The sequence below is a fragment of the Mustela nivalis genome (assembly GCF_964662115.1).
Source record: "Mustela nivalis genome assembly, chromosome: 1".
NCBI classification, from domain to species: Eukaryota; Metazoa; Chordata; class Mammalia; order Carnivora; family Mustelidae; genus Mustela; species Mustela nivalis.
The window spans coordinates 105,592,325-105,612,147 of NC_139020.1; the positions used below are offsets into that span (position 1 = coordinate 105,592,325).

At 38.9% G+C, this 19,823-nt stretch overlaps 1 protein-coding gene across 1 annotated transcript in view; it reads right to left on the reverse strand.

Moving 5' to 3' along the window:
• IGF2BP2 (insulin like growth factor 2 mRNA binding protein 2) overlaps positions 1-19,823 on the reverse strand; it is a 159,862-nt gene that overhangs the window by 25,383 nt on the left and 114,656 nt on the right. Inside the window, exons 4-8 of the mRNA XM_082721730.1 lie at positions 18,433-18,484; positions 14,900-14,963; positions 12,404-12,676; positions 10,385-10,519; positions 232-354 (exon numbers count right to left, since the gene is read on the reverse strand). Of these exons, the coding sequence (XP_082577856.1) occupies positions 232-354; positions 10,385-10,519; positions 12,404-12,676; positions 14,900-14,963; positions 18,433-18,484 (647 nt within the window). The remainder of the gene's footprint in view (positions 1-231; positions 355-10,384; positions 10,520-12,403; positions 12,677-14,899; positions 14,964-18,432; positions 18,485-19,823) is intronic.

The following is a 19,823-nucleotide window of genomic DNA, read 5'->3' on the forward strand; positions in this document are numbered from 1 at the left end:
GGTATCAAATACTTGCCATCTTATCTCAAATCTTAGAAGTGACTTAGCTCATATCCACAGTAGAAAGTGTATAACTGGTAACGATTTATGCATTTGTTTTGATGGTGTTGGAGAGAATTAGATTAATTATGATTATACTACCATTTTAAGGAAAGGCAGATGGAGGAGTTGGGCATATCAAAATGCTCAAGTTCTCCATTTGGGCACAATTAAACTGAATGGGTGGCTTACGATGAGATTGTTATCTTGGTCCCCGTCTCATGTTCAATTTTCTTCAAATTTCTGCCTTCTTTTCCAATTAGTCTTCCAACTAAGCCATTGTGGGCCAAAATTTTCAGAGGAATCTCTTCAGCTCTAAAAGAGACAAACAACAATTCAACACTCAAGGTGGACATACTGGTTGCCTCCTAAGAGCTATTAAAACACTTTTTTCCCCTTTACAAACAGAAATCTTTGTTCAGGTCCCAAGTGGCAACAGGATTTAGATGAGGCTGGTTCCCTCACCAAGCCCAGTGCATGAATTCTGATTAACATAAGCCAAACCATGGTAATTATATTCCCTTTTTAAGATGGACTGGAAGTGGGTCCATGAGGCAAGTCTGGACAATGAGGTATTAGGAGAAGTCTATTGCATGACTTTAGGAAGGTTTTTCTTGCTCTTAAAAAAAGACAAGAGAGAATATCATCTGGATGGCAGACTAGGGCACTACAGGCCCTCCTGACCCCACAGAGACAAGTTAACAATGGAAAGGACTGGAATACCTCTGTGAGAACTCCAGAGTTCAACTGAGAAGCTATAGCACCCTGACCACTGTAAAGCCAAGAAAGATTCCGGTAAAAGCGCTGCGAAAATTTGCAATGTTTGGTGTGGCTACACATGCTCCTTCCCTTATGCAGCATTTCAAGGAGCAAATGGGAAGAAATCTCCCATACCAGAGATCCTCCCATGGGATGTAAACAAAATATGGGACCACACATCCAACACTCTGGCTCATGTGGGAGCTGCCCAAGGGACTGGTTTCTGTCTTGCCTCACTTGAAGCAGTGAGGAGACTGGCACCAGAGTTTTGGAAGCCACTGAAAAAAGAAGTGAGCAGTATGTTAGTGCTGCAGCTCCACAATCAGAAGCCAGGGGTGAGAAAGAGATCAGAAAAGGTTTGAGAGACCCTAACACCTCCAGTAGGGCTGGTAAGTGAAGGAAGGTCTTCCCCTGAATGAAGGCAGTACACAAAGACAAACAGATAGTTGTTTTTTTTTTTTTTCAAATGCCCCAAGCCTAGCAAAACATTAAAAGACATACAATGAAAAAGGAAATATGGCCTAATCAAAGGATCAAAATATAACTCCAGAAACCAATCCTAAAGAAATGCAGATCTATGAGCTACCTGACATAGAATTTATAATAATTGTCCTAAAGACACTTAATGAACTAAAAGAGAACACAGAGAAACAACTAAACAAAATCAGGAAAACTATGCATGAACAAAATGGAAACATCAACAAAGAGAAAAACTATAAAAAACAAATAATGTAACTAAAAAATATAATAACTGCCCCTCCCAAATCATTAAAGAGGTTCCACAGAAGATTTGACAGGCAGAAGAAAGAATGAGCAAACTTGAAAACTGTTCATTTGAAATCATCAAGTCAAAGTAGAAAAAAAAAAAAAAAGAATGAAAACAGTCCCCACAAAGCACAAAGAAACGTTAAGGTACTTATGGGCCAGGATCAAATGGACTAATATACTCATACAAATCCCAAAAGGAAGAAAGAGAAAGGGCAGAGAGCTCATTTGAAGAAATAATGGCAGAAAACTTTCCAAGTATCAGGAAAGAAATGGACATGTAGATTCAAGAAGCTCAAAGAACTCCAACTGGGAAGAAAACCAAAGAGAATCATACTACGACACATTAAAAGCCAATTTTCCAAAGTTAAAGACAAAGAGAGAATCTTGAAAGCAGCAAGAGAAAAGTGATTATTCACACGGAAGGGAGTTTCCAGATTTCTGAGCAAAACTTTGCAGGCCAGGGGCACCCGGGTGGCTCAGTGGGTTAAGCCTCTGCCTTCAGCTTGGGTCGTGATCCCAGAGTCCTGGGATTGAGCCCCGCGTCAGGCTCTCTGCTCAGCAGGGAGCCTGCTTCCTCCTCTCTCTGCCTGCCTCTGCCTGCTTGTGATTTCTGTCTGTCAAATAAATAAATAAAATCTTTAAAAAAACAAAACAAAACAAAAAAACTTTGCACGCCAAAAGGGAGTGGAATGATATGTTCAAAATACTGAAAGAAAAACACATCAACCAAGAATATCATAATGGCAAAACTATGCTGTGAAAATGAAGGTGAAATTAAGATTTCCCTAGATAAACAAAAGTTAGGGGAGTTCATTATTATTACAGTTGCTCTACAAGAAATGCTAAAAGGAGTCCTTTAATGAAAATGAAAGGACAATGAGCAGCAACACAAAGCCATATGAAAATATAAGGTTCTCTAGTAAAAGTGAATACACAAATGTAATAATCTGTACTATAATAATTTTGGCGTACAGAATATAAATGACAAAAACATTTTTAAAATGATAAATCTGTTAAGGGTATAAATATTTAAGGAGCAATTTGTGACATCAGTAACAAAGTGGGGGGTGTGTTGGAAAAGAGCAGTTTTTGAATACGATTGAAGTTAAGTTTGCTAACAGTTTAAAATGGAATGCTATAATTTAGGATGTTTTATATAATTGCAGTGGTAACCACAAAGGAAATATGATAGAATATATGTAAAAGGAAATGGGAAGGGACTCAAAGATACCACTATAAAAACACCAAAAAGCAAAAAACAAAGTAAAAAAACACAGAAGAATGCAGAAAGAGAGAAAAGGAGGAACAAGAAAGCTATAAGAAATACAGAAAGGGACCCCTGGGTGGCTCAGTTGGTTAAGCAGCTGCCTTCGGCTCAGGTCATGATCCCAGCGTCCTGGGATCGAGTCCCACATCGGGCTCCTTGCTCCGCAGGGAGCCTGCTTCTCCCTCTGACTCTGCCTTCCACTCTGTCTGCCTGTGCTCGCTCTCACTCTCTCTCTCTTACAAATAAATAAATAAAAAATCTTTAAAAAAAAATTAAAAAAAAAAAGAAATACAGAAAAAAACAAAATGGCAAGAGGAAATCCCTCCCCATTAGTAATTACTTTAATGTAAAAGAATTAATTTTCCCAATCTAAAAGACATGGATTGGCTGAATGGATTAAAAAAAAATGAAAGACCTCAAATTGAAATTTTTAAGCTCTTAAGGAATTAGAAAAAGAATAAACTAAACTGAAAGCTAGTATAAGGAAGGAAATGATAAAGATTAGAGCAAAGATAAGCAAAAGAGAGAACAGAAAAACAAAAGAAAAAACCAACTATGAATTGGTTTATGAAAAGAGCAACAAAGTTGATAAACATTATCTAGAATTATTAAGGAAAAACACTCAAATATCTAAAACCAGAAGTGAAAGATGGGACATTGCAACTGATGTCACAGAAATAAAAATGATTACAAAAGAATACAAGGAACAGTTGGACATCAACAAACAGAAAACCTAGAAGAAATGGATAAATTCCAAGAAAAACACAACCTACTAAGACTAAACCTTGAATAGAAAATCTGAACAGACCAATGATGAGTCAGGAGACTGAATCAGTAATTAAAAACCTCCCAACAAAGGGGCACCTGGGTGGCTCAGTGGGTTGAAGCCTCTGCCTTCGGCTCAGGTCGTGATCCTGGGGTCCTGGAATCGAGCCCCGAATCTGGCTCCCTGCAGCAGGGAGCCTGCCTCCCTCTCTCTCTCTCTGCCTGCCTCTGCCTACATGTGTTCTTTGTGAAATAAATAAATAAAATCTTAAAAAAAAAAAAAAAGCCTCCAAACAAAGAAAAGCCCAGGATCAGCTGGCATCCCTGGAGAATTCTAGCAAACACTTATTTTTTCTATCAAACATTTAAGGAAGAATTAACAACAATCCTTTTCTGCAATGTCTAAAAAATTGCAGAAGAGGGAACATTTTCAAACTCATTCTATGAGGCCATCTTTAATACCAAAGCTAGAAAAAGACACTTTGAGAAAAGAAAACTATAGACCTGCATCCCTGGTAAACATTGATACAAAAGTCCTCAACAAAACAAGAAAAATGAATTCAAAGGCATTATGCATTAAAAGGATGATACATTATGACCAAGCAGGATGTACTTCTGGAATGTAAGTGTGGTTCAACATAAAAAAAAAAAAAGTAATATACATTAATGTAGATCAATACATGTAGGTAAAAAACCTTATGATCATATCAATTGATGTAGAAAAAGCATATGACAAAAATTTAACACCCTTTTATGATAAAAACACTCAACAAGCTAGGAATAGAAGGAAACTACTTAACAAAATAAAGGCCATTTGTGAAAAGCACACATTGAACATCATACTCAATGATGAAAGACTGAAAGCTTTTCCTCTAAGATCAAAAACAAAGGCATCAAAATTGAAAAGGAAGAAGTAAATTATCATCTGTTTGCAGATAACATGATCTTAAATGAAGAAAACTCTAAAGATTCCACAAAAAAACTGTTAGAATACACTCATTCAGCCAAGTTGCAGGATATAAAATCAACACACAAAAATCATTGTGTTTGTTTTTCTTTTCTTTTTTAAAAGATTTTATTCAGGGACACCTTGGTGGCTCAGTGGGTAAAGCCTCTGTGTTAGGCTCAGGTCATGGTCTCAGGGTCCTGGCATGGAGACCTGCATAGGGCTCTCCACTCAGCAGGGAGCCTGCTCCCCCCCCACCCCCCACCGCTGCCTGCCTCTCTGCTTACTTGTGATCTCCCTCTCTGTCAAATAAATAAATAAAATCTTAAAAAAATAAAGATTTTATTTATTTGATAGAGCGAGAGAGAGTGAAAGAGCACACAAGCAGGGAGGAGAGGTAGAGGGAGAAGCAGACTCCTGGCCGAGCAGGGAGCCTGACAAGGGGCTGGATCCCAGGATCCTGGAATCATGACTTGAGCCAAAGGCAGACACTTAACTGAGCTACCCAGGCAGCCCATCAATTCTGTTTCTATACACTAACAACGAATAACCAGAAAAGAAAATTAAGAAAAGTTTCATTTAACTATAGTATCCTAAAGAAGAAAACACTTAGGAATAAACCTAACAAAGGAGATAAAAGGCTTATATGCTGAAAACCATATAAAACTAGTGAAAGAGGGGAGCCGGGGTGGCTCAGTGGGTTAAGCCGCTGCCTTCGGCTCAGGTCATGATCTCAGGGTCCTGGGATCGAGTCTCGCATCGGGCTCTCTGCTCAGCAGGGAGCCTGCTTCCTTCTCTCTCTCTCTGCCTGCCTCTCTGCCTACTTGTGATCTCTCTCTGTCGAATAAATAAATAAAATCTTAAAAAAAAAAAACTAGTGAAAGAAATTAAAGAAGACAAAAATAAATGGAAACACAAACCCCTGTTCATGAACTGGAAGACTTATTATTCTTTAGATGTCCATACTACTCAAAGTGATCTACAGATTCAATAAAACTCCCTATTAAATCCCAATGGCATTTTTTGCAGAAATAAAAGAATTCACTTGGAATCCTAAGGGACCCTGAACAGTCAAAACAATTCTGAAAAAGAAGAACAAAGCTAGAGAACTCAAACCTCCTGACTTCAAAACATGTTACAGGGCTACAGTAATTAAGACACTATGGTAGTGGTGGGGCATCTGGGTGGCTCAGTTAGTTGGGTGTCTGCCTTTGGCTCATGTCATGATCCCAGGGTCCTGGGACTGAGCCCTGTGTTGGGCTCTCTGCTCAGTGGGGAGCCTGCTTCTCTCTCTCCTCCCAGCTCATGCTCTCTCTCGCTATCTCTCTCAAATATATAAATAAAATCTTAAAAAAAAAAAAAAGACACTGTGGTAGTGGCATCAAGATAGACAAATAAACCAATGGTACAGAACAGAGAGCCCAGAAATAAACTCTTGCATATATGATCAAATGATCTTTGACAAGAGTGCCAAGATAATACAGTGGGGAAAAGGACAGTCTTCAATAAATGGTGTTGGGAAAACAGGATATCCACATGCAAAAGAATGAAGCTAGGGAAGCCTGAGTGGCTCAGTCCATTAAGCAACTGCCTTCGGCTCAGGTCATGATCCCAGGGTCCTGGGATCAAGTCCTGCACTAGGCTCCTTGCTCAGTGGGGAGCCTGCTTCCCCCTCTGCTTGCTCTGCCTGCTGCTCCCCCTGCTTGTACTGACAAATAAATAAATAAAATCTTTTTTAAAAAATGAAGCTAGATCCTTATCTTAGCCCATATGCAAAAATTAACCCAAAATGGAATAAAGACCTAAATCTATAATATTCCTAGAAGAAAACAGAGGAAAACTTCATGGCATTAGATTTAGCAGTGAGACACCAAAGCAAAGGCAACAAACACCAAAATAGACAAATTCAACATCAAATTTAAAAACTTCTGTACACTAAAGGACACAGTCAAGGGGTGGAAAGGCAATGTAGGGAAAAGAAGTGAATATATCTGCAAATCATGTGTCTGATAATGGATTGATACCCAGAATATATAAAGAACTCCTACAACTCAACAACAGAAAAAATAAAAAAATCAGATAACCCATTTTAAAAATGGGCAAGACTTAAATAGACATTCTCAGAAGATGATATACAGATGACCAATAAGCATATGAAAGGAGGCTTAATATCACCAATCGTCAGAGAAATGCAAATAAAAACCACTATGAGATACTGTGAGCACAAAATATTACACCCATTAGTTTGGCTACTATCCAAATAACAGAAGATAACAATGACTGGTGAGGATGTGGAGAAACTGGATCCCTTGTACACTGTTGGTGACACTGTAGAATGATGTCATTGCTTTGGAAAATAGTATGGGGGTTCCTAAAAAAATTGAAAATAGAGAGGCGCCTGGGTGGCTCAGTCAGTTGAGCCTCTGCCTTCAGGTCATGATCCCAGGGTCCTAGCATCAAGCCTTGTGTTGGGCTCTCTGTTCGGCAGGGAGCCTGCTTTTCCCTCTCCCTCTGCCTGCTGCTCTATCTACTTGAGTGCTCTCTCTCTCTCTCTCTCTGTCAAATAAATCAATAAATAATTTTTTTAAAAACCCTGAAAATAGGAATATCATATGATCCAGCAATGTCACGTCTGGGTATATATCCAAAAGAACTGAAAGCAGGATCTTGGAGTGCTATTTGTACATCCATGTTTGTAACAGCACTATTCTCAACAGCCAAAAGGTGAAAGCAACCCAAATGTCCATCAATGGATTAATAAACAAAATGTGATATATGCACACAAAGGAATATCATTCAGCTTTATTTATTTATTTTTAAAGATTTTATTTATTTCACAGAGAGAGAGAGATCACAAGTAGGCAGAGAGGCAGGCAGAGAGAGAGAGAGAGGAGGAAGCAGTCTCCCTGCTGAGCAGAGAGCCCAATGCAGGGCTCGATCCCAGGACCCTGGAATCATGACCCGAGCTGAAGGCAGAAGCTTTAACCCACTGAGCCACCCAGGCGCCCCTCATTCAGCTTTAAAAAGGAAGTCTTGCCACATGCTACAACTTCGATGAATCTTGAAGACATTACACTAAGCGAAATAAGCCAGTTACAAAAAGACAAAATACTGCATGATTCCACTTATATGCAGTCTCTAAACCAGTCAAATTCATAGAAACGGGAAGTAAAATGGTGTTACTAAAGGCTAGAGGGAGAGGGAAAAGGAGAGTTGTTCAATGGGTACAGAGTTTCAGTTTTGTAAGATGAAAAGTTCTGGAGATATGTTTCACATTAATGTGACTATATATAAATATAAACATTATTGAACTGTACACTTAAAAATGGTTAAGTAAAATAAGTCAGAGAAAGATAAATACTGCATAATCTCATTTACATGAAGAATCTAAAACAAAACAAGCTCATAGATACAGAGAACAGATTAGTGGTTGCCAAAGCCAGGGGTGGGGGGGGGGTAGGGAGGTGGGGGCAAAATGGGTGAAGAGAGTGGAAAGTTACAAACTTCCATATAAAATAAATAAGTCATGATATACAATGTGCAGCATGGTGACTACAGCTGATACACTATACTGAACATATGAAAGTTCCTAAGAGAGCAAATCTTAGAAGTTCTTGTCACAAGGAAAAAAATTATAAATATGTATGGTGACGGATGTTAACTAGAGTTATTGTGGTGAACATTTCACAATATATACAAATATTCAATAATTATGCTGTATACCTGAAACAAATACAGTATTATATGTCAATTATACCTCAACAAAAAAAAGGTTAGATGAAAATTTTGTTATGTGTTTTTTAAAAATGTTCAAAAAAGAAAGAGCAAGGATGCCCTCTCTTTCAACTTTTGAATATCTTTCTGTGGGGACACAAGGTCTGAAATCACTACAGTCATCCTGTCATCACCAGGGGAGTATCAGACATCCTGAGGAAGACAGAGCAGAAGGGTTGCGAGTCTCTGAGTCTGTGATTTAACTGACCTTGGATTCGCTCACCTCAGGACTTCTCGTTATGTGACAGAATAATAGTGTCTTATTGTTTAAGCCACTTATGTTTTCTGCTCGTTAGGGCCAAAAGCAATCTAACCTTCATTGCTACAACATACTGGCTTTGTTCAGTGGCACCGAGTTCAGTGCCCGGCACAGAGTAAGTGCTCAATAAATGATAAATGAATAAAAAGAAAATTTAGGATCCCTCTTCTACCTCCTCTCCCTCCTGCTCATCCCCCTCAGGACACAGCTTAAAGGTCACTTACCCAGGGAGGTCTTCTCTGAGCCCCTCAAATCTCTTTCTATTCTCCTAAAACCTTAATGAGGGCCCTCCATTTACATGTAGTTATTTTCAACTCCCACATGTGCCATGGCTGTGCTTAATGACCCACTGGTTTCAGGAACTGTTTAGCGAATGTCTCTGCCACTATATCATAAGCTTCATAAAGGCAGGAACTGGATCCTGTTTATGGCTGTAGCCTCGTTTCCCAGCCCAGTGCTTAGCACAGTGTGGCACTCAAAAAAACTGATTTCAAAGATATGCAAACTCTATATTGACTCTATGTGAAAATTCAAAAATTTAATTTGTGCATCAGTCTTTTTAATTATTTAGAATATTTGAAGTTGCTTGTCCTGAGGTTGAAGGACCAAGAAGGATATTATTTATAAAGTTCTCAATCACCTGGTTGAGGGAAGGGCTTATTTAAATGAAGCCATGGCATTTGGGGTGTTTCCAAGGCCTCAAACAGAGTAAATAATTCATAAGTAATAAATTTAAAAGTTAGAGTCCCTTATGAAATCTGAGAATAGATTTGTGAAGTTTGGCTTTTAAGGACTATTTTCATCTTCTTGGTTTTATTTTTTATTTTTCTTTTCATCCTCTTGGTTTTAGAACACTCTTATTTGATATTAGTTGCTAAGTTAATTTTATATTCAATTTATCCCCTCACTCCTTCTCTATAAAACTGCCCCTACCCATAAGTGGATTTTTTCCCCAAATTGACAGGGAGCTTCTTTGTTGTCTATTCCATTACCATTAATTCAAAGTCAATGGGTTTAGTAAGAATTGTACTGCTCTCTGAACTGGTATAACACTCAGGAATCCCAAGAAGTATTTTGTAAAAAAAAAAAAAAAGAAAGAAAGAAAGAAAGAAAGAAAGAATGAAAAGAAGGGAAGGAGATTAAAGAAGAGTAAAGTAGATACTTGGATAACAGTTTCTACTACTTAAGAAAAATTTAAGAGTGCAGCACGGTAGTAAAAACCTTTTCCAGAAAAGTAAATGATGGTTTCCATGACAACATACATTCCATACACACCTGCACTGTTTGGTATGATAGCCATTAGTCATAAATGTGACTATGTACATCTGAATGAGTTAAAATAAAATAATTTAGCTCCTCCATTCGACTGGCCACATTTCAAGCACTCAGTGGCAACACGTGGCTAATGGCTATCATACTTAACATGCAGATACACAATGCCTCCACCACTGCATGGCATTAGAAGTATGTTATCTCTATATTTCTACCAGTAATTGTTACTAATGAGTGACGGAAGCATTCAGGTTATGAAAAGAAACATTGAAGTGAAGAAACAGCCATATTACAAATATCTATTTCCTACTACATTCTCCTTGGGAACAAATTTCTTTTTTTTTTTTAATTTCTTTTTTATTTATTTTCGGCATAACAGTATTCATTATTTTTGGGAACAAATTTCTTAAAAATAATTTGTCCCCTGCTCTCTTTACTGAGTAACAAAATCACAGGTCTTAAAAATTTCTTGTGCTAAGTGCATGAGAACTTACTCTTCTCTGTTAAGTGATCTGAGCATTGTCTGCAAACTTACAGTTTGGTCTCATCAGCCTCTTTCTGCATGATTTCAAGAATCATGCGACATGCTTCTGAGGTCCCCTCTGGGGTGGCATGGATGGTGACAGGCTTCTCCGCAGCCCCCGAGTTCTCCTTTCTATGGATGTCTACCCTGTAACGAAAGAATCAGGAGCCATAACACAACATCATCTGGGACAGGATGCTAGTCCCGAGAAAGCATCTCACGGGCCAACGGACAGTGAGGACACAGACAATGAAGTGTCATTAGCACGTCTGCAACCAACGCCATTCTTCAAGGAGGCGGCAAGCAGGGCAGGATGTCTTGTGCCAAACTTGAATTCTTTGCAGTTCCATTTAGAAGGGAATTTTTCTTGCAGCAGTGCTGTGGGACAAAGGCACCAAGCCAACTTGGGTAATGAAGCCAGTCTGGTAAATGAAGTATTTTGTGTAGTCTTTCAAATGATCATAGAAGCAAAGGGTAAAGTGAGGGGGGGGGGCGGTAACACTGCATGCTGGCATGGTGCCAGTCTCTAAACTGATTGTAGCTTTTAAAAGCCATGTGTTAATCCAAATCCAAACACCAAATTCAAGCAAGCTTTATATATTTGAGTGTGGATTAAAAACAGAGGCATGCCCTCTCTTCTCTGCCTAAGTTTTTGATTTCCTTGCCACTGGCAGCCTGCCTTCTTCCAGGCTCTTAAAAACTAATGGCTCAAAAGCTTGATGACTTTATCAGACTTCTTAGGGTAGTTGTGGCCCTACTTGTTTTTGTTATCTTTGAAAATTACATAATTGATTGTATTCCTTTTTACTCTGGCTGTTAGAAAGCCCAGATCGAAGTTTTCTGCCTCTTTGTAAAAAATAGGCACATATTTTGAGAACTAAAGTTTACTTTTATTTAAACTTGTTGCATTTTTAAAGGCACTTTAAGAAATTTTGGGGAAAAAAGACATATAACTAAAAATCACTTTTGCAGTGAAGCAAACTTGGAGGGGAGAAAAGGGCTAATTTTAAAATAAATGGAACAGCAGACAGTATTTCCCTCTCTACTGGGTCATCATTTCACTGCTATGACTATGAGCTTTGGGACTCATACATTTAAGTGCCCATTATTTGGCAGTAACTCAGACAGTTTGAAGAAAATGGTGTTTTCTCTTTCAGGTTACAAGACACTCTGGATGACGTGAATAGAATGTACTAGGCATGTAAATAACTCCTTTTGGTGTTTTGCAACTTAAGTAATTTCATAGCAATTATTTCTTTTAATCTGCCTGGCTGTCCTAAGTCTAACAATAATCCTGGCTTATGGAAAGAGCAGTTGATGCTCAGAGATCAATTTTTTTCCCCTACGATCATAGAGCCTTTAAATGGTCAGTCTTCAACATGGGTCTTTGAGACCTGGCTTTCTTCATTACATCAGGCTGTGTTCTTAAGAACATTCAAAAATCAACAGTCCCACAGGTCATTTCACCCACAACTCCTACCACCTCTTATAACTACAACTCCTGCTTCAACTCCTTAGACTAAGCATAAGACTAATGTACTTCATTTCTTGGTCAATAGGCAGGCCCACTCACCTCTTTTACGTAGCTATTTACGAGACAACCTAAGAGATCTCAAAGAACGAATACCACTCAGGACTCCAACTCGAGACAGGAGGTAAGAACTACGAGAAGTGGTTTCTGGGATCCCACAAAACTCAGCCCCATACCTCTGCTGTTTTAGAAACTGATGTTTTCACAAGCATTAATAAGCTTACAAGGACTAGTCTCTGCTGGGAAGTCATTAGTACCTTCTTTATGAACCTTTAGTATTTCAGGATCTGACCTTTAGGCTACTGGATGGAAGCGAGTTAAAGTCCTCAGCTTTGTTAGTTTGTTAGTAGTTCTATTTTAAGAAACCGCCATCCCACACAGCACAGCCCCCCTCTCCCCCCACCGCTGATGCAAGCGAGAGCCACCTGAGGATGACTGGGCCCCACCAGGACTCAGGGGGCCTGTCAGAAGGAAGCAAAGGAAGCCCCGGAGGCACGTACCGGGACTGGGTCTGCTTAGTGATGTTCTTTATGGTCAAGCCCTCCTTTCCGATGATGGCACCAACAAACTGGGTGGGGACCAGGATCCGCAGCGGGAAATCAATCTGTCTGGCCTGAGAAGAGCCCCCAGGGGCGTGGCCTTGCTCCCGGGAAGAGTGGTCCCCACGCTGGGCTCGCTGAGGGGGCGAAGGGGAGCTCACCTCTTCATCCGGGATGTAGGAAATCTTGAAGGAGTAGTTCTCAAACTGATGCCCGCTTAGCTTCTCGATGGCTCTGAAATGTAGCAGGAGCAGGCGAGCTTTGTTAGAGTGACGTCAAAGAGGTCCCTGAGGCCAGGAGACAGTCTGGTTTACTAGGTAATCCTCCCCGAGAATACAGCGATGACCAAGGCAGATGCCAGCTCTGCTCCCTCAGAGCCTAACAATTAAACACATAACTATAACGTACAGGCCTGGTCCCACTTGATATACAACTATGCATTCTGCCTTTTTTCACCACCCAAGGCTGTATCCCCCTCATCAAAAACGCTTTATAAATATTGGTATAAGATTAGGAGTCATTTTTTTCTCATTTTGATCATAATACATATTTATTATTGAAAATTCAGAAATAGATATGCACAAATGAGAAAAAAAATTCTAGTCCACCCTGTATCTTTCTTTTCTTAAATATTAAAATTTATAACATGGATTAATAGTGTGTATACTATTTTCTAATCTTTAAAAAAGAGTTAATACTCTAATTGTTTTCCAAGTCATTAAATGTCCTGTAATTTAGTTGTTTTTTTATTGTTTGTTAAAGATTTTATTTATTTGTGTGAGAGAGTACAAGCAGAGGGAAGAGCAGGCAGAGAGAGAACCAGGCTCCCCGCTGAGCAAGGAGCCCGATGTGGGACTCATTCCAGAACCCTGGGATCCTGCCCCGAGTCAAAAGGCAGAGGCTTAACCAACTGAGCCATCCAGGCCTCCCTGTAATTTAGTTTTTACTGGCTGTTTAACATTTTACTGACTTGTCATCGTTTTTGCAACTCATTCCCTATTGTTAGATACAGATACATAGGTTATCTATGTATATATGTCCAATCTTTTATTATTATGTACAGTGTTGCCATGGGCATTTCTGCAACTCCAACTGCACGCAGAACAGACTCCTATTGTTATTGCTGGGTCAGAGAGTATATGCAGAAGTCTAATTGTTAACTACTGCCCAGTGTGCTTCTGGAAAGGTTTCAACACTTACTATCCCGCAGCAGCTAAGAGACCGTTTGTTTCCTTGAGTCCTCGAAAACAAAAAGTATTACTGAAAATTATTATTATTATTATTATATTGATTAATTTGATAGGAAATACACAACATCCCACTACTGCATTTTTATAATTATACAGGAAGTGGAACAATTTTTTCACAAATTTTTTACAGCATGTGAAAACAATAACCTTATTCTACTAGGTTAATGTTTAGGGGTTTGTGAATTTATTACAAAGCAGTACCTTTGAATTCAATAAAAGCAACAAAGTCATATTGTCTATGGCAGCCCTGGCTAAGTGGCAGCTGGACACAAGCTATGATGGTGAGTTGCTGGTATGCATCCTGCTTATCTATGTGTGGCTAAAGTAATAGATCACAGCAAGTGATCTATTGCCTTTTTCAATCCAAATTTAACTTTTTTTTAAGACTAGTGGTATGAGGATGGGTTAAATATGTCCTCATGTGTGTTGACACCTTGAAAAATAAATAAAACTATAATTTTGGGGTGTACAACCAATGTTATGCCACATCCATGAAACAGGACCATGTCTGACCATAATTCTAGTTACAATGACCTGACAGGCATTTCACTTTAAGGACCTTCTACAGAAAGGAACTTGGCTTTGTTTTGTTTTGTTCTGTTGTTGTTAAAAATTCAATCCCATGACCATTCTTTGCCAACTGCAAAACAAACTATCACTGAAGCAATGTAGTCATGAATGGGGACTAGGAAGTAAATGGAAGTTAGGAAAAGAGAACCCAAACCAGGTGATTTTTGACTAACCACTCCCGGACAATTCTCCCTGCTGTTGGTGTCATCAAAGTGGATCCCCATTTTTTAATATGATACAGAGGAAAAATGGATGTTAATCTCTTCACCAAATGTGGGCAGAAATAGGTTTGTGCTTCTTCCTCACAGTGCACGGGGAAGCTCCAGGTAAAACAGCTCTCAGTGGTTGGCAAAGCGGAATCTGAGGAACACGGTTTCACAGACCTGGTGTCTCTGTTCCTGACCACGTCAAGACACAGCATCCACCTCGGTTTTGATGCCAAGGCTCAACATTTTTCAAGATAAAGTCTCCATACCACCCACCAACAGACATCCCAGTACAAATGCCCTGCTCCACTGACTTGTCAAAGGGAGCAAGATGCCCTGGGGCTCCTTTGCTGTGTCAAACATTTGCATCTTTTGGGAATCAAAGACAACCGTCCCCAAATTTAAAAGGAAAGTAGCCCAAATCCACTTACATTTTTGCTTCTTCTCTTGTTGCATATGTGACGTTGACAACGGCAGTTTCTGTGTCTGTGTTGACTAGGAAAGAAGCAAAAACTATACTGTCATAGAAAAAAAGCTGTCACCCTCTGGCTCAACGTAAACAGACTTTAGAGAAGAATGCACAAAAAAAACTCATCACCCTAACTCCAATCATTCGAATCTCTATCTTTATTCGTGTGCATTCATATTAATCAACTGTAGATACACATTTGTTATCAATTGTATATACAACTCAAAGCTATAGTTTCACTTATAAATACTATTGCATGTGCCTATGTCTATGCACATATTTGTATTTTTCATTTTTAAGGTTACGTAAAATTTTAGCAAGTAAATGTGCCATGATTTTTGCCTAACCATTCTTCATTTGTTGACATATGGGTTATTCCCAATACCTGCTATTCTAAGTAGTATTGCTAAAAATTACCTTTACTGCAAACACCATCTGATCTGTGTTCTCTTCTGAATTACTTTTTTAGGATAAAATCACAGAAGAAAAATAACTGGGTAACAGAACATAATGCCTAATGCATATTTTCAGATTATTTTCCTAGAAGTTTATGTCAATTTACTGTACTACCAGCAAGGTATGAGTTTTAATTGTTATGTCTGCATTTATTTTTAAATAACTGGGCATATATATACAATAATAAGCAAGTATTTTAATTCTTCATTCATTCCTAAAGTTGAATTAATAATATTTCTGTTTCCCTTTGACTGAGTTCCATGACTTTGTGAGTTAAATCTCATAACTGTGTATAATAAACAAAGAAAGCTGACAATTATAACTCACTTGGCTGAAGGAAAGAACACAAACTCTAAGAGTGGCTAATACCAAACTCTTGTGAGCTGGCTTATCTTGGCTCCTAATTGCTTGCCTCTTCTTCTAAAGTTAGGAGTTAAAAATAAACTCAGAAGGCAAGATAAAACTTTCCCAGTCCAAGCCAGTAAAGTTAACCCCCTAAATCCTGGTCTTCCTCTAACTAGTAGCCATGACTAAATCAGATCCTTCCTTTAAACATTTAAGCTATTGAGAGGCTTGAAGTTAACAACAACAGGAAGTTAATGGTAATTCAAGAAAACCATGATAAAGCTGCTTTCCAAAGGAATACTAAAACCCTGTAGCGCAGAAATTCCTAATCCTGGATCCCTGTTAGAGCTTCAGGAATTTCATAAACTCACACCCCACCCCTACTCAAGACTCAAAGGTGTGGCTATAGGAATCTCTCAGGCTTGTAATTTCCGTAAGACTCTCAAAGAGGTTGAAGACCATGGTTAAAAATACTGGTTTTCCAGTTACTTCAAAGTCGCTGCAGCCTTCCCAAGGAAGGGATGCACCCTCCTCGGGAAGGAGCTGCCACTGAGATTTACATGTCATAAATGCTGAGCCCAGCCTGGTTCTGCCCAGGAGTGTTCTTGCTGCCTCTAATTCACACTTACCCAGAGAAGTCCTCCCAGTGCCAAACAGGGGGTGAGCAGCCCGTAACTGTCCTCTCTCAGTGCTGACACACAGAATGTACACAGGGTTCCTATTTGCTGCCTTCTAGTGCTCTAGACTCCCACAAAGGGAGAAAGGGCTGGGTTTGAACCTCCTAAATAAATCTATCCACTAGGATTCTCAGATTCTCAGATTTTGTTCTCACTTCTTAGTCATATTCTCTGTTATTCAAAGACACTTGTCTTCAGAAAATCAGACAGTTCTGTGATTCTGGAAAGAACTGAGCTCTGGGGCGCCTGGGTGGCTCAGTGGGTTAAGCCTCTGCCTTCGGCTCAGGTCATGATCTCAGGGTCCTGGGATCGAGTCCCGCATCTGGCTCTCTGCTCAGCAGGGAGCCTGCTTCCTTCTCTCTCTCTCTGCCTGCCTCTCAGTGTACTTGTAATTTCTCTCTGTCAAATAAATAAATAAAATTAAAAAAAAAAAAAAAAAAGAACTGAGCTCCATTCAAATAATTTATTTTACTGGACATAAAAGCTCTAAAAAGTTTCTTAAAACTCTACTGAAAATGTTTCCCTGCTGAATCAGGAGTCACCTATGAAACAAAACAAAACAAAAGCCCAACACTTCCATCCTGTAGTTGTGAGGCAGCCAGAAACTGGGTGGTCTCTGGGGCACAGGTGTGCTAGGAATTGTAAACTCCCCCAGGGACCTGGAATAATTCTTCCTTGCCTGGCATTGTCCTGAATTTATAACATGGCCTTAGCTAGTAACTTTTACATGTTCATGTCTGTGAGGCTGTCTTGCCTACCACATCCAATCCTTATTAGAGTGTCTTCTTTTCCATGTTGAGGGAAATACCAAGAATTGAGAAAGAGAATCCTTCTAAATCGTATCTTCTTTCTGAGCTCTTTCCCTTCACCTTTGGGTGTGGGCAGTCAGCAGCATGAAATTGAAGAATAATATTTTTAATATTCATGGAATGGAGAACATCTGAGTACTTACTACTTTAAAATGATTATTATAGTGGCAGATAGAGCAGATTGCATATAAAAAAATGGGTTCTCTGTGATGATTTTCAAGTGAACCTCAACAATCCCTTGAGATCATATAGGACTCCATATATTTATATTCTCTTTGGGTGCCACAACTACTCAGTGAAATGGAAGGGATAGAAATTTTGTACAGGTGGAAACTGAGTCAGGGAGGGTAAGTGACTTTTCCAAGGGCCCATAGTCAGTAAATGACTGAATTCACATCCTGCTTTTTAGGCCAAAGGAAAAATAATCTTTATGACAAGAAAAATAATCTTTCTGTCACATCAGAAGCCTGGAATCTACTTTTCTGGGACACTTAAAGAACCATATAAGACACCAGCTTCTTTAAAAATGTACCTTTTTTTCGGGGGCACCTGGGTGGCTCAGTGGGTTAAAAATGTACCTTTTTTTTTCTTTTTAAAATCATAGCATTTCATGTTTTAGATGAGATGAGAATGGTAGAAAGAAGAGTATCTATTTTCTGTGGATTTCCAACACTGTTCCTAAGCCTGTGGCTCTCAAACTTGAGTATACACAAAAATAACTTGGTGGTGCTTGTTTAAAATAAAGATTCATGAACTCTTGCCCCTAAGAGTTTTACTTTCTAGGTCTATGGTGAGCCCCAAGAGTCTGCATTTTCATAAGCACTGTGGGGGATTCTGGTGTAGGAGTCCTATTCCTCGAGAATCACTGAGACATTGGGGATCCGTTGTTCTCAGCCAGGAAGAGGAAAACTGTAAGAGCATAAATTCAATTACTTCCAAGTGAATTAAGCTTACCCTGGCCTGACAGTGTTTGCCTACTGCTTCAGCACATTAGCAGAATATTAAAAAAACAACCTGAAAATCCTAGTCCTTGAAAAAATAAATTATATAGGTATGGATAAAAAGATCTGAATATCTCTCATATAAGAGGAAGCTTGTTCCAAAGGAATTTGAATTTACTATTTCTCCTTGGAGCTGGCCCAGCCTATAAGAAATAACAGATAATAATCCCTATCAAAATTCAATAGGCTAATTTCCTCACTTATTACCTTGTTCTACATTCTCCACTGTCCCATACTGAGCCAAAAGTCCATCCAGCACCTGAAAAAAGAAAGAAAGAGAGCTTCAATGTCAGAATGGGAAGACAAGATCATATTCACACACACAGAAAAAAAAAGGTATAGTGATAACTTCCAGCAAATGAACTAAAACAAAACAAGGACAGTTATGGCAATAATCTAATTAAATTGATATTTCAGGTCTTCCAACAAAACAGAACTGAATAAATACATGGTACTTGCATTTGCTTATTGACTTTTTTTTTTTTTTAAGATTTTATTTATTTATTTGACAGAGAGACACAGCGAGAGAGGGAACACAAGCAGGGGAAGTGGGAGGAGAAGCAGGGTTCCCACAGAGCAGGGCACCTGATGTGGGACTTGATCCCAAGACCCTGGGATCATGACCTGAGCCGAAGGCAGACTCTTAATGACTGAGCCACCCAGGCACCCCTGCTTATTGACTCTTAAGTAATCTTTTCACTGAGGTGACATAGCAGAATTTCAGTCTTAGTAACTATTAACAATCCCATTCATCATGACAGTTGGAACATACTGCTTTTGAAATGAAAAGCAGAATAAAATACAAGGCTCACTTGTCCTTGAAAGTTTTAACCATTCTTCCTTCTGTCTCTCTCTAGGGAATCTCCTTATCTATCTATCTATTTATTTATTTATTTTTAAATTAACATATAACATATGGAATCTCCTAATTTTTACAAAGCAATAGGATATATATGTTTGAAATATTTCATAATAAAGATTAGTGTTTAAGTAATAAAAATATTAGACAAAACATTGTTTCCTTCATGGCTGTTTTGATTTTGAGTTGGAAATAAACATTTGGGCAGTTTTTTTTTTTAAATAATGCAAGCCACTCTTTGAATTTTATCTTCCTGATTTTAACGTTGCTATTTTATAAAAAGTTTTACAACTATGAAACTGTATCTTACTCACTACTCATAGCAAAACTAATTAAAAAGAAAAACCTACTCAAACTAACAACCTTCTATTTTTACTGAGTTCCCACTGATTTTATTTTTTTCCCCAAATCATAATTTGGAAAGGCAAAAATCGTTCACAAAATCATGAGATAAAAATCACCAGCCAGATACACATTTTGTTTCAGTTTGTCGGTGCCTGGTGCTCGAGAAGACAGAGCAGGAGGGCTCAAAGCATACATCTTGCACCACGAGAAGGACAAACACAAACCTAGTGCTATGACAGATCACATACATAAGGGTACTGAAAAAGGGAGAGAGAGGACCCAGTGGCCTTGTGGGAAAGACCTTGAGGACCTCTAATTCCTCAGGGAACTAACAGGTGGGGAGAGGTTTTGCTGGCCTATTAAAAAGCAAGGTGAGGGCAGAGAGCAGGGAGAC